This window comes from Gekko japonicus, unplaced genomic scaffold (genome assembly GCF_001447785.1).
Source record: "Gekko japonicus isolate JY-2015 unplaced genomic scaffold, Gekko_japonicus_V1.1 scaffold283, whole genome shotgun sequence".
In the NCBI taxonomy this organism is placed as follows: Eukaryota; Metazoa; Chordata; class Lepidosauria; order Squamata; family Gekkonidae; genus Gekko; species Gekko japonicus.
Window position 1 is genome coordinate 399,095 of NW_015166429.1, and position 19,466 is coordinate 418,560.

The window sequence follows — 19,466 nt, forward strand, 5'->3', positions numbered from 1 at the left end:
CTTCCGCGGACCCCAGTGCGAAGGGGTCGGAGGCGGCCAAGACAGATGTGCAGGCCGGCGGGGAATCGTTCCCCCCACGGCACCCTCCAGCGAGGCTGCAGTCACCAAAGGAGCGGAGGTGTGTGGGACCGATCCTGAATCCCCCTCCGTTCTCGGTAGGTCTCCCTCAGCTCCGCTCATGATCTTGCCAGATTCGGAACGATAGGAGAAAGGGAGTTCTAACAATATGTTGAATCCCCAAGCATCGAGAATAAATCCACGTTTTCAAGAAAAGCAAAATTTATTTCAAAGCGTTGAAGACATACTCAAACACGTTCTTTGTTAGAACTGGGGATACACAGTTAGGGCGAGCATAATAAAGGAAATTCAAACAGATACATATCCAATGAATAATATTCCCGCTGGCGGGCTAATGAAACGGTTGCGCGCCCAGTCCATGGGAACCAGGCAGAACATCAGACAAAACACAGGTGCAGTTCTCATGAGATAGCAATAGGCAAGCATTACAGCATCGTCTCCCACACACGTCCACCAGTAGTTATCTTATGCATTCCAGCACAGAAGCAGGATAGTAAAAACAAGCCGGGTGCAACAGGGTAAGGATATGTACACAGAGGTCACAGAAAACAGAATGGCAGCTTGCTGACAGCTTCTAGGCACAGGTGTGTCCTCTGACTTCTGTCTCCCAAAACAGGAACATACACTGCCTAACTCTAACCTCTCTGTCCGGTTGACCTGACAGCTAGAAATAAATAAACCCCCTTTACAACACTGTTATTAAAACTCTTACTTGGTCTCAGGGCTCTTTTTGTAGAAAAAGCCCAGCAGGAACGCATTAGCATAATAGGCCACACTCAACAGCAGAAACTCATTAACATATTAGGCCACACCCTGACAGCACAGCTCATTAGCATATTAGCCCACACCCCCATGTTACCAGAAGTAACTGTAATTAGTACAGAATCAGTTGAGTATGTTCCTGATAGCCAGAATCCTACAGTAGGGCTACAGAATCTTTAATTAGCTGCAACTTCTTAACCATTTGCAAGAGCAGCCCCCTTGCAGTCAACCAGAGCGGCAGAGCAACTGCTTTGTATGCAGATGATCTCAGGTTCAAACCCCAGCATCTCCAATTAAAAGTATGTGGCCAAACTGGCTTAACGCAACAGCCACGTAGAATAAACATCAGATGTTTCAGAGCTGCAAGACATGAACAAATATTACACACACATTTTTATTGAAAAATACGCAAATCTGCTTTTTATTAACATTAAATTAGACTGTGTGAAAGAGCCACATGCGGCTCCCAAGCTGCAGTTTGGCCACCCCTGAGATAGTAGATGATGTGAAAGAACCTCTGAGATCCTGGACTGCTACCATCAGAGTAGACAATACTGATCGGGATCAGCCAATGAACTGATTTGATATAAGGGAGATTTATCCATAACCCTTAAGATTATAAAGGTGTAATATATGTGTAAAAGCCACCAACTGTACCTAGAATCTACATAATATGTAAGACGCACAAAGCTATTAGCCATTCATGCAGGGAGAGGCTGCACTAACTCATAATTCTGTTTTAATTACTTATATGGAGACCTACATGGAGGCCAGGTCTATCATTGGCCACTAGCTTTGGTGACTAAAGGGAATTTTCATAAACACAGGTAGTAAACTTCTGAATACCAGTGCCAAGAGGCAACATCAGGAAAAGGCCTCAGCCTCTATCCTCTGTTGCTGGCCCTCCACAGGGATTGGTTGGCCAATGTGTGAGAGAGGATGCTGGGCTAGATGGACCACTGATCCAGCAGGGCTTTTCTTACATTCTTATGAAAGGCAAGATACAAGCACTATAAAGAAACAACAAATACTTTTTAAAAGCAGAATTCTTTAAAATTGTCAGCTTCTGTATTCAGTCTATACTCTGAAATCCCCGTGGTTAGCTTAAGGATACCTTACTCACCCCAACATCCTTTAAAGTTCCATAGTAAGTATTCCATAGACAGGAAAGTTAATATTCAGTTATCTGTACCATATTGCATTGTAAGTCACTGTTCAAAACAAACTCCTGAATGAATGGTGCTTAGAAATGTTGGCATCTAACACTGCTTGTTAGTAAGTAAATCCCCTTGAACTGAGAGAGGCTTACTTCCAAATTAATGTAAATCCATTCACTTAAAACTGTCTCAATTACCTCTACAGATTGTACACCCATGTAAAAATATTTAGGCTGCCTAAGGCCCAAAATAAAACTGGTCTTGAGCCAACTATATGAAGGAAATGTAGTGTGCTTTCTATTTTTCTTTGAAAGATCTTCATTTCCAGAAAATGGACTCTGAGAAGATCAAATGTTTCCAATGTACATAATTTTAAAGTAGGGCTGTGATCTCATGAGAAGGGAAAAATCATGGTTCATGTTCATTTATTGATATAACAAACTTCCTTTGTGTTTTATTTATTTAAATATTCCAAGCTGTAGAAGGCTGTGCATGTGAGTGCTATAAAATTAGCAGTTTTATTGTCTGGGATTCTAGAGAGCACCTGTTAAATTTCTTCTTCACTTTTGCCTGAGCTAGGAATGCCCGCTTCAATATGAATCAGGGCTGTGGCTTTAACAAAATGTGTCTAAGATAGAACTGTAACAAAGACTATTAAAAGTATAAGATCATCCTCCACGAAACCAGTCAGTGCTAACTGCAAGTATGAAATTTCACTGCTGCAGACAAATGCCTTTCATCTCTATCTCCCCTAATGGAAGCTACTCTCCTCCCAACTAAAGCTGTCTAACTTTACTGTTACTGTCACTGTGTAACTTTGCTGTGGAGAACTAATAAAGTTGATATTCAAAACAAACTAGCAGCTGAGCTGTTTGTAACACAACGGTACCTAGAGTCTGATTTTGCTTTACTTATACAGATGTCTGTTAATAATGGCCCTAACGTAGGACTTCCGGTTTTGGCAATTGCCATGGCAGTCGCTTTCTCCCAGACCTCCAGGAGAAGCCTGCCAGCGCCCACGGCTAGGAGGGGGCGCAATCGTCCGTGCCACCCCAGGAGCCCGGGAGAAGGGCTCCCAGCCATGGGGCGCTAGAGAGCTCCCCCCGGCGAGAAAAGCCAGTGAGAGGGGGGCTACTCCAAGCCCCGACGGTCCCACCGTGGAGCGTCCCATATGGAAACAAGATCAGCACACCGGAGCAAGTGTTTGGTGATCAAGCGATGTTAGACACAAGCTAGCAATCGTTGAAAATGTGAGTTTAAGTACAAACAAGAACAATGAAAAGCGTGGCTCCCCTGAAAGAAAATGAGGGGGGGAGGGGACTCTCCCTCTGTAAGAACTGTTTACAGGCAATTCTAGGTGCGGGGGGGGGGGCTATTACAAAAAGCGAATGAATTAAAATAAAGAGACTGTAAGAGCCTACCGTGTTATAAAGGAACTTCATGAGACTTTGATAAACTTTTGATAAAAGTAAACAATTCTTAAACATGGTGCCGCTGGAGGATTCTAGAGACAAACAAGCAAAAGCAAAGCTTCTTCCCAGACATTCCAGCCCTGTGAGTTCTGTCCCTAGAAAGGACTCAACTGAGGAACTCCAAAGGCTGTTGTCGGAAGCACTTTGCCCTCTGCTGGAGAAAATTACAGCAATTGACAACAAGCTCGATACACAACAAAAGCAAATGGCTGCAAATACGCAGAAAATCAATAAAACTGAGCAGGAGCTTAAAGAGATTGATACCAACTAAAAAAAGACGGATAAAAAACTGCAGGTACTGGGGTAAAAGTGCCAAATCGAAGAGTCTCAAGCAAGGCTCCCTCTAAGCTGTGGAGTCCTGTGAGCAAAAATTCTACTTGGTGAGCTCCTGGCATTAAAGTTGTGAGCGAGCGATTTGGCTGCTGCATGAATTTGTTTGCTCTGAAGCCCTCCTTTCTGAGCTAAGACAAAAATATGTGAGCCAGAGGCTAAAAAACTGTGAGCTAGCTCACACTAACTCAGCTTAGAGGGAACACTGTTCTCAAGTACTACAGCTGCAAATGGAAAGAGCAAGCTATGTCTTGAGACTTCAAGGTATCCAGGAAGAGAAAGGAGAGAATTTGAGACAGATTGCTGGCGACGCTCTCGCTCCCATGGCAGAGATGACATCGGATCAACTCCAAAGCGAAATAGATATGATCAATAGATTGTATTCAGAATTTATCAGAAAGAACAATCTGCCAGGGGAAGTTACAATAAGATTGTCTCGAAGAAAAGTGAGAGACCAACTTATTGAAAGCATCTAATGGAGCTACCTTGAAGATAAAAGACAAAGATATTAGAGTACTGAAGGATGTTCCATTTGAGATAAGAAGGAAAAGAAGGAAATATAAAGGCTTGGCTCTATTTTTACAAAAACATGATGTTGCCTACAGATGGTTAACACCCAAGGGTCTAATCTTTAGATACGCAAATGGTAGAGAAAAGATTGACTCTGTTGTAAAGGCTTGTGAGTTTTTGCATCAACATAGCAGTCCAGCAGGAGAAGGTGTGACCGAAGACGCCAAGGAGAGCAAAGAAGAAGGAGAGGCTGGATCTTCTGAGGAAGACTCTGACTCTAAATTGGGGGCGGCGGGTCCTAAACAAAGCTATCAGTTGAGAAACAGAGAGGGGGAAAATAGATTGTTAAAGCACTCTGGAATACCTAAAAATAAGTTTATTATATATCGTTTTACAACCTTTTTATGAAACCAGAAATGTTGATGAAGCATTTAAATGTTTAAATAGATAGAATAATAATAATAATAATAATAATAATAATAATAATAATAATAATCCTAACATTCATCTTTATTATCCCACCTTATAGGCTGCGGTCAGACGTGCCATTTGGCACGGTCAGGAAGCGCTCCTATTCCATCGGTTGGTATTTGGCATAGAATTGCTTGATCACACATCCCAGTATAATTTGTTTCGCTGCAGGCGCAACCCATCACTGCACTATCAGATGGAATATTCGGGTGGGTTGCCTTTTGGGTGCATGCATATAAACGAGGAATCGAACCCCCGCACGAAGAATTCCCCATGGACTGATTATGTGGTTATGCGCATATCACAAAGTGGGGGGAGGGAGGCGCTGACAGCCTGAGCACACGCTTGAGTGATCAGACTAGGGAAAATCCATCCATGGCCCATCGGCAAGTGTTAGGACCAGACTTTCCCTGGTGTCTTTTAACTCCGTTTCTGTGGCAGGGCAGGACAGGTTGCCGATTACTGCTGGACCTTTCCCAGATGTTGCAATCAGATCGTGCACTTCAGATCCATCAGGCATCCACAGCTAAGTCTAAAAGCACGTCTGACCATAGCCATAGCTGCATTCAGCCATGTTTAGCCTTCACTTCCTCTTCTACTGTCTGCAGCCTGAAACAGCAATTCTAAAACTTCAGGCATATAGCTTAGTGAATATTTTTTGCTGGAGGAAAGGATATCTTGTCACACAGTTATGCAGCAGCACAAAACTGCCAAGGAAATATTTCTAAATATTCTAAAATCAAGTTCCCTGATAAAGTCTAGTAATAACAGCATATGGGAAAAAACAGATATCTCCTGCAAGCAGTCAGCTGTCGTCCTAAGAAACCAATGTGTTATGAGGTCCAAATTAGAAAAAACACATAAAACTATTTGCGTATGTTTTCCTAATGGGACCCAGAGAGGCTCCAATGGCTACTGAAGTGTGGGGAGACAAAGCACCCCCTTTGTATTATTATGTCTCCAATCTATTTGGCCTCCTATACAGCTGTTTCAAGCTATAAAAGAACTGAGGGAGATCTGATCGTGGACATCCCAGTTAACTTGTATATTTTGGTCCTCAGAATGAATATTAACTTTTCTTCATGCTAATGAAGTTTCTATTCAGTTAGCAAACCCAGAAAAAGGTAGATCTACAATCCCTATGGGGCTTAGGGGTCCTCAAATCCCACTCATCAGACAGGACATCATCCATTGACCTCTCTGGCTGCCCACAGTGACCTCTGGTACTCTGTACCTTTTGTGGTTTCTCTTTTTTGCTCTCTTGGCCCTAGGGACATACAGGAGTTCAGATGTAGAGAGAAGAGGTTTCTCCACCTGGTTCTTCCTCCCTTCCAGGAGAGAGGGTTGCAAGCACTCGGTTGGGAAATACCTGGAGATTTGGGAGGTGAAGCCTGGGGAGGGGACGGTTTGGGGACAGACCTCAGAGGCATATAATACCACGGAGGCTACCCTCCAAAGCAGCCATTTTCTCCAGGGGAACAGATCTTGATTTTCTGGAGATAGACTGTAATAGCAGAAGACCTTCAGGTGCCACCTGGAGGATGGCAACTCCACCAGGAGAGCCTCCCCAGGCTGAATCTTGGCCCACTTATGAAACCGGCACAGCAAGCTATATAGACAGGCCTTGTAAGTTTTCATGGTCTCTCATGAGAGACAGAGGTCTCATGAAGAGTCAGGAGGGGGTACTTGCACAGCCTCTCCCAAGTTTCACCCCCCTCCCCCTGGCCCACTGCTGGATCAGAATCAGCCATTTGTGGAAGCAGCAGGACCGTAAAGGTCTGAACTGCAGTAGTGGCTGCAGGACATGCCTGAAATTGTCAGTAGAGCACTACTGGAGGGGAGGGGGGGGTTGTCACTTTTCCTCTAGCTGATTGTTAGCAGGGTAAGTCCAGGGATCGCTCCACCTCTTGTGGGAGCCATGACCAATGACAATCCTAAATATGCTTACAAAGATTCAAATTCCATTCAATGGAGTAACACTCTTGAGGAAGTATGTATAGGTTGGGCCTTAAACAGCAAGTTTTGTAGAAATCAACAGGATGGAAGTTTAGAAGCCACAAGCCTAAATCAATTTACTTCAAAGTAATCCTACTAAAGCAGTGTGCACCATTTGGAATGAGGGGCTGCAGACTACTTTCCCCTTAGTTGGCATTCTCTGTGTTCCATTCGTTGTCACTACAAATGCAGAGGCACATGAACTTGTGCCAGAACTTCCATACATGGAAGTCTCCTGCACACTTTCCTCTGTTTTCCCCCAACTTCTCCATTCCTCAAGTGCTCCACAGCAACTCTGTACTGATTCTCAGGAGTGTGGTCATCACAGCTGCCAAGGCAATTCAGTAGCCTCCTCCTGTCCTTTTCTTTATGTGTGAAATAGCTCTACAAGGGCTCTATTAGGATTTAAATAGATAAGGGGCAGTACATTGTTACAGTGCTAGATTGATTACCTTTTTTGAGGGCTTGTTTTCCCCCTAAACAAGCCCTCAAAAAATCCTCCACTGATGTGGCAGGGGAAAAAAAAGTGGGGTACCTCTATGGGCATGAGCTTTGCGAGAAAGGAAAATGTGCACTATTCCTTCCAGATAACATGTTAACACACTTAGACAGCATTCTTTCCAAAACAATCAGAGTAAAGAATGCTTTGTGTTGTGTATGCAGACTGCCACAGGGGGGCCAGCGGTCAGCCAGAATTGCCAGAGCTTGACTCTGGGATAACAATAGGGACTAGCCTCCTAGTCCCTCCACTGGGGAGCCAATGGGAACCATGGCGGGAGATTCAAACCCACCAATGGTGACCAGGGGTGTGTCCCCAGGGATGTATATAGTTGGCCCCCGGGCCGTGGTTCCCTCGTCCTTGTTGTGTACCAATAAAGCGTGCTATGCACTACGTCGTCATCTGTCGTTTCTCCATGCGGCAACCCACTACACAATACTTTGGAAAGAGCAAATTGAGCATGGGAGAAACTTGTCAACTGGACAGCATAGCACTGTATGGAAGCTTCAACCAATGCACCCACCCAAATGCTGCCATTTGGAAGCTAAGACAGAGGAAAAATACCAGTGTGGAGTTAACCAAAGAAAGCCTTACTGATTCCACCTGGACTTTAATCTTCTCTATCAATATGCTATTACACCACATAACTATCAACAAAACTGCATGGTAACAAAGTATGGCACGTTGTTTTTGTTATGAAGAAAGTAGGCTAAGGCCCAGTTTAAATGCAAATGTGCAGAGCCTGGTCCATGCAGCCACTTCCCTCCCCCCATCCACATGCAGTGGTTCTGAGACTATAAACTGATCTGGAGATAAAGAGCAACTGGGTATAAGCAAAGCTGCATGTGACAAACATGTCTGCAATAGTAGGTATACTTAGCAAACAGTGTTAAAATAAAACATATGGAGTGTACCTGGAAACAACAGCTTAACAGCACTAAGGTGAGCCTAGAACAGCATGAGTGCCAGCGTGATCACTGCCCAGACATAGAAATTGACAATGTATTACAAGTAGCTAATCTCTTTTGTGATATTTCCAGATAGGTATTATGTCTGCTTATCTTGAGCACATGCTAGAAGACAGAACCAGCAAGCAATGGTGTGTGCTGCAAACAAGGAACTAATGATCACATTACAAGCTTTACTGTGCTTCCGTGTAGAGTCTGAGGTTTTCCCTTTCCATCCTCATGACAACCTTGTGAGATCAGTTAGGCTGGAAGAGAGTGAATGGCCCAAAATCACTCAGAAGCTTCAAGGCAGATCAGGGATTTGAACTTGGGTCTCCCAGATTCTAGTCCATACTCTAACCACTAGGCTACACTGGCTTCCCTATGGTTTTTGTCCTTATTGTCTAGTGTAAAAGACAGGCGGGCAATTTTAATCTGGCTTTCTTCACCTGTTAACTTCAAATGGCAAAATCAGGAGTAAAAAAAATAAAAAAATGTATCTTGTAAGATGACGCCTGTAGTAACTTTGTGGAACAGAACTGGTTTTACTGGACACCAAGGAAGCATAGCACACAGTGCTTGTGTAATGTGTGCTTCTGACCATGTGCCTTTGTTAGAACTTCAGCTCTTCGGGGACGATGTTATCATCCCTAGGTCCAAATCTAGAGTATTAATTTTAATTTGATTTTAAAGTTCTAGTGGTTTCTATTTTGCTCCCCCCCCACCCCAAAGTTTCAGTCTGGAAATCGACCATACAATTTTGTCCACAGTGGATGGGACAGAAAGGAATAGCCATGTTTCCCCTTAGCCTCTGTGTCCAAATTGAGCTGTTTTCTCTGTGGAAAATGAAGACAAAAGAAAACCATTACAAAACAAGGAGATAGTCCTTGGTTGCCTAAAGTTTTTTAAAAAAATATTCTGGGAAAGCATTTCCAGTTGTTATCAAAGAAGTTATGAAAGATGGAGGGATCATTTTAGGGGAGACAATACAATCCTAAGCATAGTTATACCCCTCTAAGGCCATTTGATTTAGAAGAGTATACATCTGCTTAGGACTACAATGTAATTCTTCTGTAGTATGCAGTAGAAATTATTGCTGTACAGGAGAAGAGCTGAAACATTAGAAATCTTAATGTCTAAATTTCCGATGTACATTAACCATCCTATTTTCATTTTTCTTGTATGCTCTTTTCTTCCAGTTATACAGTCTGCTTCCATGTGCTTTTATTATCTAGGGATGGCTACAAATGCAGGAAAAAGAAACTGGGTCTGAGCCAGCAAATCTAGGACACATTCTGCAATCAAATTTCACTTCTGCTGAGCATGTTTTTGAAGAAGTACACCACAATAAGAACAGGCAACAATGTCTTTTAAAATAGGTGCTGTCATTTCAGTATAATCAACACTCAGGAGAGAAAATACAATCTATACACTATTTCCCAAACTCTGGTCTCCTTGCAGATACTTATTTCCGCCAAAAGAGAGCCCACTCTCCCCCAACAGCTTTTCCTACAGACTCAGGGGACTTCCTGGGTCTTCAGAAAATCCAGAAAGTAAAAAAAAAAAACCACAACACCTCAGGGAGAGTTGAATCCCCCCCAATACACAGGGTTGTTGTGTGGATAAAAAGGAGAATAGAATAATGTCAACTGCTTTAGTCCCCACTGTGGAGAAAGACCAGTGTTTTCCTCAGTAGAAGCTGCATGGGTGAAAGAGATGGAAAGCTGAAGACAGAGGGGCAGATAAAGGTAGGTTGGCTGTTGGATGAGAAGGTGATGGGTTGGGAAATTCCTGGATATTTGAGGGGTGGAGCCTGGGGATGCTGGGACTGAGGCAGGGAGGGACTTCAGAGATAATACCATAGACTCCACCCTCCAAAGCAGTCATTTCCCCCAAGAGAATGAATGTTGCCAGCCTCCAGGTGAGGGCTGGAGATCTCCTGGAATTACAATTGATCTTCAGATGACGGAGATCAGTTTCCCCGGAGAAAATGGCTGCTTTGAAGGGTGGAGTTTATGGTATTATACCCTGATGAGGTCACTTCCAAGCTCAAACCTCATCCCCTCCCAAGGCTTCACTCCCAAATATCCAAATATTTGACAACATGGAGCTGGCAACCCTAAGAGAAACTGAACTCTGTATTCGGGCAATTCATTGTGATTCCTGGAGAGTGGCTGCTGCCACTGCTGCTGTGGGGGGGGGAGTAGGTGGGAGGCTGTGAGAGTGACAGGGGCAGAAAGAGTGATAGGGTGGGGGCAGAAAGGAAGTGACAGGCATGGAGGGGGGAGAAAGAGAGAAAGAAAAGGGGTGGCAGGAAGGAGAAAGTGTGTGAGAGAAATAGGGGAGAGGGGAAGAAGCAGAGGTGGGGGGAATGGGATAATCACTCCTGCAAATTTCTTGCAGGTCCCCACTTTTCTTCTCTATAAGAGAAGTATTAAAAATCCATGTAACATACTTCAAGCCCAGACCCAGCAGTATTTTTACATAGCTCTGAAAAATATGTTAGGCAGGTAAGGTGGAGGGACTAAAATCAGCCTTACTGCTGAACAGTGGATTGGTGCAACTGGGTGTTCTTTCATGCGGGCTACAGACACACAGACCTAAGCTGCCATGTCAGGCTGGGGAAATCACTTTTTATTATTTATATACAGTCTTCAAACAGATGTTTCTTGGGGTAGTTTACAGTTAAAATCAAATACACGTCACAATGAAATAGTAGATATTATTAACCCAAACAAAAGTTGCCAACATCAGAACTTTTTAAAAAAGCAAAGCCAGCAAAACCTATTAAAATATATACAGACATATGAGAGAGAGAGAGAGAGAGAGAGAGAGAGAGAGAGAAAGAGCACGAGAGAGAGAGAGAGAGAGAGAGAGAGAACGAGAACGAGAACGAGAACGAGAACATACACAGAGGAGCATTAAAGAGATAAAACCAGTGGGTCAATGTTACCCATACTAAACTCAAAAAGACAAAGAGAAGAAAGAGAAGGAGGAGGGGGAATCAACAAATATTATACCAGGCCCCAGGTAAATTGAGGAGGAAGCGTTCTACAAGTAGGGCATTGCTATTCAGAAAGCCCTCCTTGATGTTGACCTATCTAACGTCATAAAATGAGAAAAAGTGGAAGGCCCACAGGTTGCAGACCAGCCAAAGCTGGTAAAAAGCACTATGTACTACAGAGGACATCTCTGCCTCCATCAGTAGCTCTGATTCTAGCACCACTTCCAAATGCAAACCTCCTTAGCAGGGGGAGTATAAATTCATCCAGAATAGGCTTTGTCCTCATTCCTGACTGGCCATATTTTTCATCCAATATCACCTCCATCTAATATGGACTGAGCTATAGTGTATTAACCCTCCCCCATTCTATTGTGTCCAAGCAATGGTTTAAAATATCCACTGCCTCACCCAAATCACCCAAACAGCCACATAGCGGCAGTACTTCACTCCAAATCCCCAGGCAACCGTGACCAGCAGTTCTATGTAGATGTTCAAAAGCATGAAAAACCTTGGAATGAGCAACTGTTCTCTTTTCTTATAATTCAATCATATGTGAAGTCACACCACTATAAGCCCACTGATTTCACTGCTTGAGCACCTAACCCAGGGAATCTGAAGTTTATAAACAAACATATGCATATAGGTAGCTCTAACCTTTAGGCCCTTTAACATCTGATAGACCAGGAACTGGATCCTATCTTCAGATAGCTTCTCATGTTTCATTATTTTACTCAGATCTGTTCCCATAAATGGCATGACGAGGTAGCTGTAAAAGAAATCAAACACAAAATAATTGGGGGGGGGGGCAGTGCAGTCCTAAAGTCAGCAGACAATAGGCTTAGAAGGGTACAACTACTTAGGACTGCACTATCAGTGTATTTTTTATAATGCACAGTAATTTTTATTATTATTTAGTTAATAAAATAACCACTTAAAATAAACATTTGACATTTTTGCAGAAGTGGTATCTTGGAAACTTTTTTATATGGTGATACATCCGTTCATTCACGCGGCAGGAAATTGTCATTGATATGCTATCTGAATAGGGAGAAAAATATAAAATGGTATTGACAGTACACATCAGCACTGAATGTGAATGTATAAACAATATTCAAGAATGAAACTAGTTTAATTCAATGCAGTTATTAATTACTTCAAGCCAATCCTAGATCGTAGAAAGTGAGAACAAGAATTGGGGGTGGGGGGTGGGGACAAAAGCAGAATCTTTCTATTGAAAAAACAGGTTGCTTACCTGTAGCTGATGATCTTCGAGTGGTCATCTGTGCAGTTCCACATATGGTTGGGCGCCTGCGCACGACCTTGACTGAAGAAACTTCTAGAGCTTTGCCTCAGAAAGCTTTTGGCGGGCTCTCTTCCCAGCCTGGGGAGCCGGCACGTACTGCGCATGCCTGGAGTGGGGGAGAGAGCCGCCTCCCACTCAGTTCCTTCGACCGCTACCAGTAAGTCCCATCAAGCCAAAGAAAGGTGAACAGGAGATGCCAGCAGTGGGGAAGGCCAGGTGGGATTGTGGTACTGCATAGATGACCACTTGAAGATCATCAGTTACAGGTAAGCAACCTGTTTATCTTCGTCGTGGTCTCTGTGCAGTCCCACACATGGGTGATTACAAGAGCTGAACCAGTTGGAGGAGGGAGTTGGCAGCTGCAAAAAACACAAAGAATACTGGTTAAGACACAGCGTCATCCGTGAGAAAAAACACCCAAGGGTCCTACCTGGGGACACAGCAGGGTCAAGCGAATAGAGATCGCAGCACCGACTGGCCAAATGCAGCATCCTGTCGAGCTTGGCCGTCGAGTGTGTAGTGGGTCATGAAGGTTGATGATGAGGACCACGTAGCAACCGCACAGACGTCCTCTGCTGGAACACCAGCCAGGAAAGTGGTGGATGGGAAGTGACACAGGTAGGAACGGGTGCAAGCTCATAGCAAAGGACTATGGTGGAAGTCACCCATTTAGACAAACGTTGAGAGGAAATTGGCTCCCCCAAATGAGGGGGGCCATAGGCAAGGAACAGCGGAGGAAATTTATGTATAGGCTGAGTCCTATGTAAATAAAAAGAGAGCACTCTGTGCACATCGAGGCAGTGGAGGGCTCTCTGAGGAGCATCAGTTGGATTCGGAAAGAAAGAAGGTAAGACAGATGACTGGGACAGGTGAAAAGCAGAAATGACTTTAGGCAGGAAAGAAGGATCTGGTCTAAGGACAACCTTCTCCCTATGAAAAATTGTATAGGGGGGATCAGCCCAAAAGGCAGCTAGTTCCCCTACTCTGCGTGCAGTAGTAATTATTCCAGGAGAGCAACCTGAGATCGACTGTAGTCATGGGCTCGAACAACTTGGACATAAGTTGAGTGAGAACGAGTGACAGACTCCACGAAGGCACCAAAGGCTTCCTAGGGGGACAGAGCTAGAGGAGAACTTTAAGGAACGACTTTGTAAGACGGTGGGAAAAGACTGTGGATCCCTGTATCAAGGGATGGTAGGCGGAGATGGCCGCTAAATGGACCTTTAATGACGATGAGTATGCAAGGCCATTACTTTTTAATGAGACGACGTAGGAAAAAATCTCACGGAGAGACGACTGGACGGGATCAAAGGAGTGATTGGAGGCATACGACTGGAACCTCTTCAAAGAGTAAGTGGCACGGGTAGAGGGCTTCCTGGCATTCAGGAGGACCACACACTTCAGGCGAGAAGTCTAGTGCAGGATCTTCCAGGCCGTCAATCTGAAGAAGCCCGGATTGGGGTGCAGGATCCTTCCTCAAGCCCGAGACAGGAGATTGGGGATGACAGGCAGCGGCTGGAACATCTGATTGGAGAGATGAAGGAGGTGCGGAAACCAGACTTGGCGCAGCCACCATGGAGTGACAAGGATGCACAACGTGGCATCGGCCACAATCTTCTGAATGACACGGGAGATAAGGGTGAACAGAGGGAAAAAGTAGAATAGGGTTCCCTTCCAGGTGTGGAGAAAGGCATCTCCCAGCGACTGAGCAGATGGCGGACTGCGGCTGAAAAAGAGGCAACACTGGGCATTGTCTGCAGTTGCAAAGCCGTTGATGACAGGGTGACAAAACTTGAGAAAGACAGGTTTCAGGTATTGAAGGGGGATGGACCATTCGTTGGTCGACGAGTGGGAGTGGCTCAATTGATCGGCATCGATGTTTTGAATGCCCGGAATGTGTATCGCAGAAAGCATGATGGAATGTTGGAGGCACCAGCTCCAGAGATTGATGGCTGACTGGCAAAGATGAAGGGAGGTAGTCCCGCCCTGCTTGTTTATGTAGTAAACTGTGGTGGTGTTGTTGGAGGCAACCCGAACGACTCAGCCTCGAAGCACCAGGGGGGAAAGAGCGAAGAGCAAGATCAGCCGCATGCAGCTCCAGGACATTCCACACTGGGCTCCCCAACCCCAGAGGGATGCATCGGTGGAGATCGACACTTGCGGAGGAGGATGCTGAAAGGGCATGCCGGAGAGCAGGTGCTGAGGATGAGACCACCAGGTGAGGGAGTTGACGACAAGGGGTGGGATCGACAGGATTTTGTGCTACAGACTGCGGAGAAGGTTGAAGGCACAAAGAAGCCACAGTTGGGGGGGACGCATCCTCAACCTGGCATGACGGACGATGAAGACAGTAGACACAAAGTGCCCCAGGAGCCTCATGGCGGACCGAGCGGACTGGCAGGGAGAGGTCTGGAACTGCGAGACCAGTGAGAGTATGTTGGAGGCCCTTGAGTTCAGGAGAAATGCGGTCTTGAGATTGGTATCGAGCCGGGCACCCAGAAATTGAAGGACCTGTACAGGTCGGAGAGACGACTTGGGTAGGTTGACACAAAGCCCGAGGGCACGAAGGAGGGACAGGGTCATTTGGACATCTTGGAGGACCTGGTCTTGCATGGTGGCCACAAGAAGCCAGTCGTCGATATAGGGATACAGGGCAATCTGCAGTCACCACAGCCATCAGCTTGGTAAAAACCCTCTGGGCAGTGCAGCATCTGAACGGAAGTACCCGGTATTGGTAGTGTGCGTTGCTGACATCGAAACACAGGAACTTTCAATGTTGGGGACGGATAGTTACATGAAAATGCGCGTCCTGGAGATCGACAGATGCTAGCCATGCAGCCTTGGGAATCAGTGGAAGAATAGCCTGTAAGGTGACCATTCGGAATTTGTGGCATCGAACGTATCGATTCAGATCCCGAAGATCCATAATGGCCCTGAAGCCGCCATCCCTCTTCGGTACGAGGAAATATTTGGAGTAGAAGCCTAGGGTTCGTTGCACCTCTGGGATGACCTTGATGGCGCCCTTGGCCAGAAGCGCGGAAATCTCAAGATGGAGGAGAGGATCCGGGGGTGTGATGACAAAGTGTGGTAGGTCAGGAGGCAAAATGAACTCTATGGCGTACCCGACCCGTAGGATGGTAAGGACCCAGGAATCGGTGGAAATTCCTTCCCACATTGGCAGAAAGGGGAAGAGTCGGGTCCAGACGGGAGGGGTGTACGACGGAGGAGACAGCAGGTGATCGAAGTGGTCAAACGGACATCTTGGCCTGCTGGGGTTTTTTAGGAGCCTGTTGGCATGTCCTATTCGAGTGATGGGAGTCATAGGGCCTTTTTCTCCATTGGGAGATGGGTGACGGCTGGTGCCTTGCATAATATGGCTTCCAAGAACGGTACCAATGTCAAAGCGTTGAGGTCGAGACACCCAGGTTCCGAGCCTGCTTCCGACTATCATCAATGGCTTTTAAGGCCTCATCAGTGGTGGAGTGGAAGAGACCGCCATCGAACAGGAGGTCCTCAATCTGAAATTTCACATTGGGCTGTAAAGAGGTACCTCTTAGCCAAGCATGATGACGGAGGGTGACAGAGGAAACAAGGACCTTTGAGGAGCAAGTGACAGCATGATGGACTGAATTGATCTGCTGTTTCGAGATTGTACAAATTTCCGACAAAGTCCCTGACAACGAAAAGAAGAACTCCAAGACAGGACGTACTGCATTAGCCACATTAAAAGCATAAGCCAACAGGTATGACAGGTAGGTCTCAATACAAAGGTTCATAGAGGTAAAGGAATACATCTTCTTCGCAATAGCATCAACCTTGCGACCCTCTCGATCGGGAGGCGCCGAGTGGCGGGCAGATTGCTTCCATTTCAAGGAAGAATGTACCACCATTGAATTCGGTGGAGGCTGACTGAAGAGAAACTCTTTAAGGGCAGAAAGGCAGAACGGCAGCTGAGGCAGGACCGTAGAAGGTTGGCCTGAACCACCTTGTGAACAACATCGGTCACAGCAGGGGACTCAGTGGAACCCAGGACTTGAAGCACAGAGGCCATCCTGGTTACCAGTTCCAAATAAGCTTTCAGGCCCTCAGTGGGGGGAATAGAACCCGGGCGCAGAGGCTCATTGTCGATGTGTGGAACGTCGAGTTCTAGGTCTCCCAAGTCCGAGTCGTCAGAGATCGACATGGGAGAGGATGATCTCAGCGGTTGAGTGAGATCAGCCGGTATCTGGTCATCAGCAAGGGGATGAAGCCGAGGTTCTGAGGGAGAACACTTCAGGGCATCCCTAGGTCTCAAGAGCTCAGGAGGCTGGTCAGGAGCCACAGAGCGGGTCAAAGTCACGGATCGAGAACATCTGGCGTGATCCAAAATGTGTCAATGCTCAGTAAATTCAGAGTGACGTAGCTGATCATAGTGGTGCTGCTGAGGAGTAGAAAACCTTGAATAGTAGTAAGGATAATACGCAGGCCAATGTCGTTCATCAAGAGACTAGTATTGGTCATCAGAAGGCGATCCCAAGGGGGAAGGCGATAGACGACGAATGAGATCGTTTCAATCATATCGAGAGCGAGAACGTCAGCCGACAGAATTCTCCCTGCCCTCCAAATCAGGGTATGGGAGTGTGGAGACGGAGATCGAGAGTCCCGGTGAGACGACAAGTCGGGAGGCGATCTCATGGACTGACCCAGCGGAATAAGGCCAGACGCTGAAGAGAGCATAGGCAGTGGTGTCAGAGGCCGCAAAGTGGACTTGTGGGACACAACAGCTACAGCAGAAGTCGATGTCGTTAAATTGGTGATGACGACCAGGTCAATAGCCGAAGTCGAAGCTGATGTCGAGGACTTGACTTTCGATTTTGATGGAGCCTTATCCTCAGGCCGTTTAGGTTTTAGCTTTGGTGCCTTCGGAGCCCCATCCAATCTTTGAGGGACAGAAGAATGAGAAGCAGCTGAAGACATCGTAGGGGGCAAAGCTGCCTCTAAAAGGACAGCCCTATGCCGAGCCTCCCTATTATGTCTAGCTTGCCTAGTAAAACTAGCACAATGGACGCAGCTATCGACCCTACGGGATTCCTCCAGACAAAGAAGGCAAAAATCGTGACCGTCGTTCAAAGGTATCTTAGCTGGGCAACAATGACACACTTTAAAAAACTTTGTTTTGCCCATACATTCTCCTCTCCACCCCCCAAATGGGGGGGGGAAGAAAAAAGTGAAGAAAAAAAGGTCTTTCTTTCTTTCTTTTTTTGGTAGAAATAGAGGGGAAAGAAGAGTGAAGCAAAGAAACAAAAACCGAAGAAGGCAGATGAACAAATATACTCAGCTGTGGCAAAATACAGAGAGCAACAGGAACGAGGTGTGAACATGCGGGCGGTCAAAGAAGAACTGAGTGGGAGGCGGCTCTCCCCCCCGCTCCAAGCATGCGCAGTTTGTGTCTTTCCCCCAGGGTGGGAAGTGAGCTCACAAAAAGGTTTCTGAGGCAAAGCTCTAGAAGTTTCTCCGGTCGAGGTCATGCGCAGGCGCCCAACCATGTGTGGAACTGCACAGAGACCATGACGAAGATCATTCTGTTGCTTGGATTCTCCAAAGATGACACTGAAACAAATTTGGAATATCTAATCAATGTTGAAGATAGGACAAAGGCCTTAAATATTAATAATGTGAGGGAATAGCATAATTAGGAAACTCAGAATATCTACTTTCAAGTTTCCACACAGACGTTAGACACCACACTGACTTACATTCTAGTCTTCTGGATGTTTACTCAGAAATAAGTCTCTCTGACCACAATAAGGCCTGCTTCTAGGTGAGACTTAAGGTGTTATGGAAATCCCAAACTATTTCATTTAATCTAGAATTTATGTTTCAAAGTAGGAGAAGTGCAATTCACACAACAGTGCAGGGGGAAAGAAAGGAGAAAAGAGGAAAAAATCTGAATAATTTCAGCTTCCCTTGGCTATATTTAGTGTAGCTGTTTCTGAAATATGAAAACATAAGACACCCACTCTTCTCCATGATTTTAGTACAGTTAATGAATATTTCAAAGTGAATTGGAACTAGCTTAATAATTGCTCCATTTACACCTGGAAAGCTAGAGAGTAGTTTGCCAAAGCAGCAGAATTGCTGCAGGATTTTAAAAAAAATTATATTTATATTTTATATGATGTTTTATGTATGTTTTTAATTGTATTTATATACATTTTATGTAAGCCACCCTGAGCCCGTTTTGGCAGGAAGGGCGGGGTATAAATCGAACAAATAAAATAAAAATAAAATAAATAACAAAAAAAACAGAAATCCATGCATAAGATTAACACAGATCACATAGAGCACTGCTAATTTACAACTAGAACACAAACTAAAGAAAGGGATAAACTGATGGGAGTCAATTGCCTACTAGCAAGCAAACTGGAATCGAATCGTGTGTGCAATTAAAGTATAAAGGTGAGATACACTTTCATATGTGAACAGTCTTTTTCTTGTCTGTTTCAAGGAATTTCTCTTTGACATAGTCATTCACGCCAATAAGCTTTTTTGTTGTTGTTGTTCAGTCGCATAGTTGAGTCCGACTCTTCGCGACCCCATGGAACAGATCACGCCAGGCCTTCCTGTCTTCCGCCGTCCTCTGAAGTTTGCTCAATTTCATGTTCGTTGCATTTATGACACTGTCTAACTATCTCATCCTTTGCCGTCCCGGTCTTCTTTGACCTTCAATCTTTCCCAGCATCAGGGTGTTCTCCAGTGAGTGCTCCCTTCTCATTTGGTGGCAAAAGTATTTGAGCTTCAGTTTCATTATCTGGCCCTTCCAGGGAACAGTCAGGGTTGATTTCTTTTAGGATTGACTGATTTGATCTTCTTGCAGTCCAAGGGACTCTCAAGAGTCTTCTCCAGCACCATAGTTCAAACAAATCTATTCTTCGGCCTTTTACACAGAACTTATTCAA

At 45.2% G+C, this 19,466-nt stretch overlaps 1 protein-coding gene across 2 annotated transcripts in view; it reads right to left on the bottom strand.

The window, feature by feature from the left end:
- The window catches only part of MAPK12 (mitogen-activated protein kinase 12), a 61,570-nt gene that overhangs the window by 21,316 nt on the left and 20,788 nt on the right, over nucleotides 1-19,466 (bottom strand). For both annotated transcript variants that reach the window (XM_015411806.1, XM_015411807.1), the window contains exon 4: nucleotides 11,880-11,991. In XM_015411806.1, the coding sequence (XP_015267292.1) occupies nucleotides 11,880-11,991 (112 nt within the window). The remainder of the gene's footprint in view (nucleotides 1-11,879; nucleotides 11,992-19,466) is intronic.